The sequence below is a fragment of the Galeopterus variegatus genome, unplaced genomic scaffold (genome assembly GCF_000696425.1).
Source record: "Galeopterus variegatus unplaced genomic scaffold, G_variegatus-3.0.2 Scaffold7705, whole genome shotgun sequence".
Lineage (NCBI taxonomy): Eukaryota > Metazoa > Chordata > Mammalia > Dermoptera > Cynocephalidae > Galeopterus > Galeopterus variegatus.
Window position 1 is genome coordinate 1 of NW_007733816.1, and position 7,535 is coordinate 7,535.

A 7,535-nucleotide genomic window follows, 5' to 3' on the forward strand; every position below is an offset into this window, starting at 1 on the left:
ATTTTGTCTCCTCATAGCTCCCCAGTCCATCTACTTCTCCTTCACTGTAACTACCACCCTGGTCCATGCCATCATTATATCTGGTTGCCAAACTGGTCCCTGAGGTCCACACTATCCTCAACACAACAGCCACAGTGCTTACTTAGAACACAATTCACATCAAGTCTCCTCTCTGCTTAAAACCCTCCAGTGACTCAGGATAAAAGATCACGTTTTCCTCCCAACAGGGCCTTGCCTGGTTAGGTTCCCAGCCTTATCCCACATGACAGTAAATTTTAAAGGATTCAAATTACACAAAGAATGTTCTTAAACCATCATGGAATTGAATTAGAAATCAGTCACAGAAAGATGTGTATAAAAGCTCTTCAAACTACACAACACACTTCGAAATAAGCCATGGATCAAAGAAGTAATCACGAAGGAAATTAGGCAATTTTTGAACTGAGTGAAAATGGGAAAATGACATATCAAAATGTATGGGATGAAGCTAAAGCAGTGATTAAAGGAAAATTTATATCATTAAATGCTTACATTAAAAAAAAGTCTCAGGGGGCCGGCCCGTGGCTCACTCAGGAGAGTGTGGCTCTGATAACGTCAAGGCCATGGGTTTGGATCTCATATAGGGATGGCCGGTTAGCTCACTGGGTGAGCGTGGTGCTGACAACACCAAGTCAAGGGTTAAGATCCCGTTACCTGTCATCTTTAAAAAGAAAAAAAAAAGTCTCAAATGAAATACCTCAGCTTCCCAGCTTCCAACTTAAGAAACTAAAAAATGAAAAAAAAAAAAAAAGAAAGAAAGAAAGAAAAATAATAAACCAGAAAAATCAGAGAAAGAAAAGCAATAAAGAAAATCAATGAAACCTAAAGCTGGTTCTTTGNACAGGGTGTGTGGTCTCTGCTCAGCTTCCACCTCCTGTGCTGGACTTCTCCCTGTTCTGTGCGCTCTGGCCTGGGCTGCTGGGATGTGCCGAGGCACTGCAGAGCGTGTGGTCTCTGCAGAGCTTCCCCTTCCCCTGCAGGATGTCTCCCTGCTCTGTGCGTGCTAGGCTGGGCCTGGGATGGAGCCGGGTGGTGGCAGTGAAGCCTACCTGCTGCTATAGGGTGTGTGGACTCTACGGAGCTTCTATCTCCCTTGCTGGACGACTATGTGCTCCGTACGCATTGGGCCGGGCTGCTGGATCGCGCAGCAGCAGTGTGGTCCCCGTGGAGTTCCTGCCTCCCCTGCCGGATGTCTCCCTTCTTCGAGCGCACTAGGCCAGGCTGGGAATGGAGCAGGGTGCCTGTGGCGAAGCCTATCTGCCGGATCGTGCGATGGCAGCCCCGCGGGGCATGTGGTCTCTGCAGAGCTTCTGCCTCCCCCGCTGGATGTCACCCCGTTCCATAAGCACTTGAAGTTATGTTTTTATAGTTTAAATTGGTTGATTTGTGGGAGAGAGTGACGCTAGGGACCGTCTATTCCGCCATCTTGACCGGAAGCCCTAAAAAATAAAGTTTCTGAGGCTGGAAAGTCCAAAGTCCAAGGAACACACTGGTGGTGGTCTTGGTAGTGGCGACAATGACCCAGGGGCCTCACGTTGATAGATGGCAGAAGCAGAGAGAGCAGAGAGACCCCATCCAGTTGTTATCTTTCAAGATGAAGGTGCAGAGCGTGACTGGGTTGGAAACAAAGCCAGAGAGGGCAGGAGCCAGAATGAAGGGCAGCTTGGTTTGATGCCGGGAGACCCCCGAGTGCAGATTTCGTCACAGCCTAAAAAGGTTCATGTCCTCTGGCTGGTCAGTGACCAGGGAGCCCAGGAGACGGTGCTGCCCCAACCCAAGACCTGTATGTGGAAGGATGAGGGCGTCGCCCCCTGCCCTTTCCTGGGACCAGCCTTTCCCTGGGGAGATGCATCCGGCACTCATAGGCTTCTTGGGGTCTGGCCATGCCGAGCTGAAATGGGCACCCTCCACGCTGGCCGGGCCTTCCCACGATGGCCCCTGGTGTGAGCTGGCACTGTGGGCGCCCTCGCGCTGCAGGCGGGGACCAACTCCTGGCTGTGCCCTGCAGTTTCTCCATAATGGTCTCCTACTATGGGCTGGTGCTGGACCTTCAGAGCCTGGGGCGTGACATCTTCCTCCTCCAGGCCCTCTTCGGAGCCATAGACTTCCTGGGCCGGGCCACCACTACTTTCCTGCTCAAGTTCCTCGGCCGCCGCATAATCCTGGCCAGCTTCCAGGCCATGGCTGGCTTCTCCATCCTGGTCAACGTGCTGGTGCCACAAGGTGAGGCGGGCAGCTGAGCGGGTGGCAGCCTGGGGCACCATCTCCCCTGCCCACCCCCCTGCACTGCCCATAGGCCTCCTTGCCTTCTGCTGGCCCCAAGGAGGTGTGTTTTGGGGGCCACAGCCACTGGGTACCATCTCTGCCCAGATCTGTGACTGTCACAACCTCTGCCACCTCATCTCAGGAATCTAATCACCCCCACCAGCCCCATCCATTTTCCTGATGAGGAAATTGAGATTCAGAGAGGAGAAGCCAGGTGCCCAAGTTCCCCCAGCTAGTAAGTGACAGAGCCAGGGCTTGGACTTGTCAGGGGAGGAAGTGCCTGGAAAGCTAAGGGGGAAGGAGGGAGGGAGAAAAGGAGAGTGGGGGGGGGAGAGAGAGAGAGAGATTCTCGCTTGTTAAATGAGCAAGAATCATTTGTGTGCAGAGAGCTGGGGATGCTGCCAAAGGCCCATCTTACTGTTTTCCTTCTGAATGAGGCTGCGATGCCCTGGAAAACCCTCTCATGTCTCCTTTTGTCACTCAGGGCGGGAGATGGGAGGGGACAAAGACATGCGTCCTGCGGTGGCAGCAGAGCCAGGAGGATGCCCTGTAGCCAGTGGAAGGTGTGCCGGGGGCCCTGCAGGTCGCAGCCTGAGCCCAGACTCTGAGCAGTATGCAGCTCTCCAAGAAAATGTCTAAAGACAGGCCTTTCCATGGGAACCGTACTTGACAGTTTATGAGACCCTGCATAACAGTGTGTGGGAAAGGGAAGCCAAGGCTCAGGCCATGGCCAGAGAGTGACCCAGACCTCGGCTTCCTGGCCAAGGATCTGCCATTCACCCACTGGTGCCCACAGGCAGGTGGAGGGGGCATGAGCAGCTTCTGGGGAGTGGATGCCCCTGCTGTGTGCCTGGCACGGCCTGCCCTCTCCTTCACATCAAGAAGCGCCTCAGGACCTGAGGAGCTGCAGGGGCCAGGCCTCAAGGGCTACCCTCAGCTGCACCCAAGCTCACCGTCCCAGACCTGGCAGAGTTTCTGCCCTGTGCCTCACCCTGGCAGCATGCCATGATCCCTCCGCCTGTTCCATGGTCCTGGGTGGCCTGGCACTGAGTCAGCACTGTGGGGACTTGCTGGAGAACCAGCCCCTCTGCTCCAGCCATCTGGGGAGCCTCTCGGGCAGATCCCACTTCCTCTGCCTCCTTTCTCTACCCAGATTTGCAGACTCTGCGTGTGATCTTTGCAGTGCTGGGAAAGGGATGTTTTGGGATAAGCTGCCTCTCGGGCAGATCCCACTTCCTCTGCCTCCTTTCTCTACCTAGATTTGCAGACTCTGCGTGTGATCTTTGCAGTGCTGGGAAAGGGATGTTTTGGGATAAGCTTGACCTGCCTCAGCCTCTACAAGACTGAACTCTTCCCAACTCCACTGCGGTAGGCTGGGCTGCAGGCCACAACAGGGAGGGGCCACCAGACCTCTGGGTAGGGCGAGGAAGGGACACCCCAGGAGGTCCAGCGGGGAGGACAGGGGAGGGACTGGCACCCAGGGGCACACAGCCAGGGCTGGGCCAGGAGCCTCCTAGAACAGACCCTCCCCAGAGGGTCTAGACTCGGAGGCACAGGAGGGCCCTCGGGGGCATCTAGGCCTGTGTTTTGAGGCTGTTTTGAGCCACAGAACCATTTGTTTAGGTGAAATCTTAATAAGAACCCTGATAAGGAGACCAAGAGCTGCCCAGGTGGTAGAGGGACCCCCAATCCACTTCTTACTCCCTTCCTGCCCCAAGAGAAGCCCGAGTCACCTCATCAGGACCCCAGGATTCCGTGAAACACAGTAGAAAGTCAGTGGTCCTGAGCCTCACCATCCCCACATGTGAAGCTGGGTAAACTGAGGCTCAGACTGAAGGACTGACTCAGCAGAGGGTAGGACCGGACCCCGCTCGCCAGGCTTCAGCCGGTGTTCTTCCCACCACTATGGTACTCACCCACCACTCATTTGTCCCTCCTTTCATTCATTTATTTTTTCTGCAAACATTTATTGATTTTGTTGACATTATATGGAAAGCCTGAGCTGGTGCTCGGTGGCCTACAGGTAGCACTGAGAAGCCCCTAAATTACCTATGAGTGAGAATGAGCTGGGCCCTAGAGAGGTCCCCTGAAAAACTAGATGGGAAAATCCGGTAGGCTCCGTGGAGGAGGTGACATCAGGGGAGGCCTTGAGGAGGGCAACGCCTGCAGCCCAGCTGTCCCTCCCCTGGCACCCCTGGGCTCAGCCAAACTGTCCTCCCGCCACAGTAGCTGCGACATGGGTCTGGAACCTCCCCTCCCCCCACAGGATGACAGCAGATGGCTTGCTGCAGTCGGTAGGCCGGCTGGGAGCTATGATGGGTCCCCTGATCAGGATGACCCACCAGGCCCTGCCCCTGCTGCCTCCGCTCTCCTACGGAGTCATCCCCATCGCATCCAGCCTGGTGCTCCTGCTTTTCCTCCCAGAGACCCAGGGTTTTCCACTCCCCGACACTATCCAGGACCTGGAGAGCCAGTGAGTGACCCACGGCCACCCTGGGAGTGGGGCTGGGCTTCCTCTCGGGCTGGGACGGAGACGGGCCTGGGCTGCCCAGGGCAGAGGCACAAGCTCTCAAGCCTTGTGTTTCTGAAGCCATTTCATCTTTACAACAACCCTGCCAGGGTGGTATTCCTATCCCTGTAGACAGATACAAGAGCCGAGGCTCAGAGAGATGAAGTGACTTATCCCAGGTCTCACAGGTAGAAGGTGACCGTAGCTCAGGCAGGAAAACGTAACAGCAGAGGGGTAGGCTCGGCAGCCAGACTGCCTGGAACTGGGCTGTGCACTCCTCTGGGCAAGTTACTTAACCTGTCCTACCAAAATGGACACGAGAAGACACAGACAGTCTCAACTGTCCTGGTCAAATCTGCCCACAAAGAATTCCAGGCCCAGACAGAGCAACAGGTGAGGTCTCTCCAGCCCTTGGGGAAAACACAGTGCCACCTCACATCCGTTCCAGGGGAGCAGGACGAGAGATCTCCCCGACCTCATTTTATAGCCAGGATCGCCTCTGCACGCCAAAAATACCCCAACAACAAAACAGCCTGGCGCACAGAGATGTGCTCAGGTTTGAGTGAGTTATCGTATGAAGGCACCCAGGACACTGGCTGGCCCGCAGCAGGTGCTCTGCACGTGTGGCTGTGTGGCCTGGGTGCAGGGGTTCACAGGGACTCCTGAAGCTGGGCAGGAACCAAGGCCATGATAACAGTGACAATAATAGTGATACATTATTGTTTTAATATAGCATCTTATTTAATTTAATTACTACAACAACCCCACAAGGTGCTGTTATGGTCCAATTTCACTGTTGAGGAAATCGAGATGCAGAAAGGTTATGTAACTTGCCTAAAGGCTCCTGGCTGACAAGCAGGGAGACTGTGACTTAATTTATTCTTTATTCCATTCATTGGTGTTGTGCACCCACCATGTGTCAGGTGCTGTCCTGTGCTTTGAGTACACAGTGGGGAATGAAACGCTAGTGTCCTAGAGCTTACACTCCCTCCAGGCCCAGGTGTGCAGCCTTTTCACCACATATCACTGCTCTCTCTCTGGGTTATTCTAGGAAATCAGCAGCAGCCAGAGGTGGTCAGCGTGAGGTGGTCATTACAGAAAGCACCTGGTTCTAGAAACTCTGCCTACATGGAGCCCCTTTGGCCAAAGACCCCTGGGGAAGGAGTTGCTTCTTCTCCAATCAGAAGGTGGAGGCGAGCTGGGCAACCTGGAGGGCTTGGCTTGGCAGGGCCGGGCAGCCATGGCTGAGTGGGCAGCGGGCCATCTGCTGTGGCTGAAGCTGCCTCCACTGCTCACTCCCACTCTCCCTATGCCAGTCAGATCCTCTGCCATACCCCAGCCCGACAGGAGCCTGCAGCAGGTGGCCACACCCAGCCTGGCTGCTCTCGGTTCCACATGATTAAGATGGGTCCTCTCCTTTTCCCTACCAGGCTCACATCTTCACACCTTCACTCAGCCACCCCAATAGGAGATTGAGGTTCCAATCTCATCTGCAAAAAGGGAATGATCGAGAATTTACTTCCCAGGGTGGGTATCAGGGTTAATTAATCTTAGCACAAGCCAGAGTTCAACAAATGGAGCCTGTTAACAGAGCCTCCAGGTACAGGTTGTGCCCTGCCCGAAGGCACCCAGCTAGGGGGGCACATGGGGGCCGAAATCCAGCCCAGGCCATCCTGGCCCAGCCACCTACACTAATAGGGGCTGTGTCCACTCCAAGAAAGGAGCTGTTTTAATCACCTCCTATTTACCCAGTGGTGAGGGAGGGATTTCTGCCCTATAGTTATGGGGATGGCCAAACACACGACTCCAAACACTGGATGGATGAGTTTGACATCAGCTTATGACTCACATGTACTCACAGCCTGGGGAAGACGACAGGCCCGCCGTGCAGGGCCACATAGGAGCAGCATGAACAACCAGGGGCTGTGGGAGGCCGGCTTTGTAGTATCAAAAGGGCGAGGTGGCTCCTGGTTTCTCAGGAGGCTGTGATTGGCTTGGTTGAATAATTCTTCAGGTTAGCAGGGAAGTGAGCCCCACTAGGGCAGGGATAACAGGACCTGCACGTGGTCTCCTCAGTAAGGAGGGTCGTTGGGCCAGGGGACCTTACCCATGGGAGCAGAGTGCGGAGAGAGCTTGCAGTTAGGCCACCCAGGACCCTCTTTCTTCACCAGATGTTAGGGCAGCACACAATATTGGGCCTTCGTTTTAGGCTTTATACCACAAAAAATAAAGGTTTTGTACCCTTTGTTGTTTGTCTGTCTGGAGGGGACACCTTTTCCTAATTCACACAAAGACCCTCCCTGTGCAAATGGCAGCCCAGGCTACTGAGACTATGGAATGATTGAGGCTGACTGTCTATTTTAGAGGTGAGGAAGCTAATGCTTAGAGAGGTGGAGTGATGTGCTCACAGTCACACAGCTGGACCCAGCCCTGACACCCAACCCAGGGTTCTTTCCGGTGCCTTAGTCTCCTAACCCTTATCTCAACCCCTCTATGTCCCATTATCTGTACCTATATCACAAAATAACCCCCTCACTCTTCCCTGGAGATCCATACCCTTTAGACAGCTGCCCGCTTGACATTTGGATGACTCAGGGAAACCACAAGCCCCAGGGCCTCCTGGTTTACCTCTCTTATATCCGATGCACACCTAGTCAATCCATTTTGTCTCCTCATAGCTCCCCAGTCCATCTACTTCTCCTTCACTGTAACTACCACCCTG

General features: G+C 54.3%; 1 protein-coding gene across 1 annotated transcript; it reads left to right on the forward strand.

Moving 5' to 3' along the window:
* Positions 1-1,970: 1,970 nt before the first annotated feature.
* Positions 1,971-6,003, forward strand: LOC103607773 (solute carrier family 22 member 11-like). Its single transcript, XM_008592238.1, has 4 exons — positions 1,971-2,262; positions 3,564-3,672; positions 4,571-4,777; positions 5,865-6,003. The coding sequence occupies exons 1-4, from the start codon at positions 1,971-1,973 to the stop codon at positions 5,926-5,928; spliced, it is 672 nt and encodes a 223-aa protein (XP_008590460.1). The 3' UTR covers positions 5,929-6,003.
* The last annotated feature ends 1,532 nt before the right edge of the window (positions 6,004-7,535 follow it).

Bases quoted from the DNA above. Each gene is read 5' to 3' on its own strand.
- LOC103607773 (XM_008592238.1), top strand. From the start codon at position 1,971: ATGGCCCCTGGTGTGAGCTGGCACTGTGGGCGCCCTCGCGCTGCAGGC. The intron at 2,263-3,563 runs GTGAGGCGGGCA...TTCTCTACCTAG, and splicing joins CAACGTGCTGGTGCCACAAG to ATTTGCAGACTCTGCGTGTG. The intron at 4,778-5,864 runs GTGAGTGACCCA...GGGTTATTCTAG, and splicing joins ATCCAGGACCTGGAGAGCCA to GAAATCAGCAGCAGCCAGAG.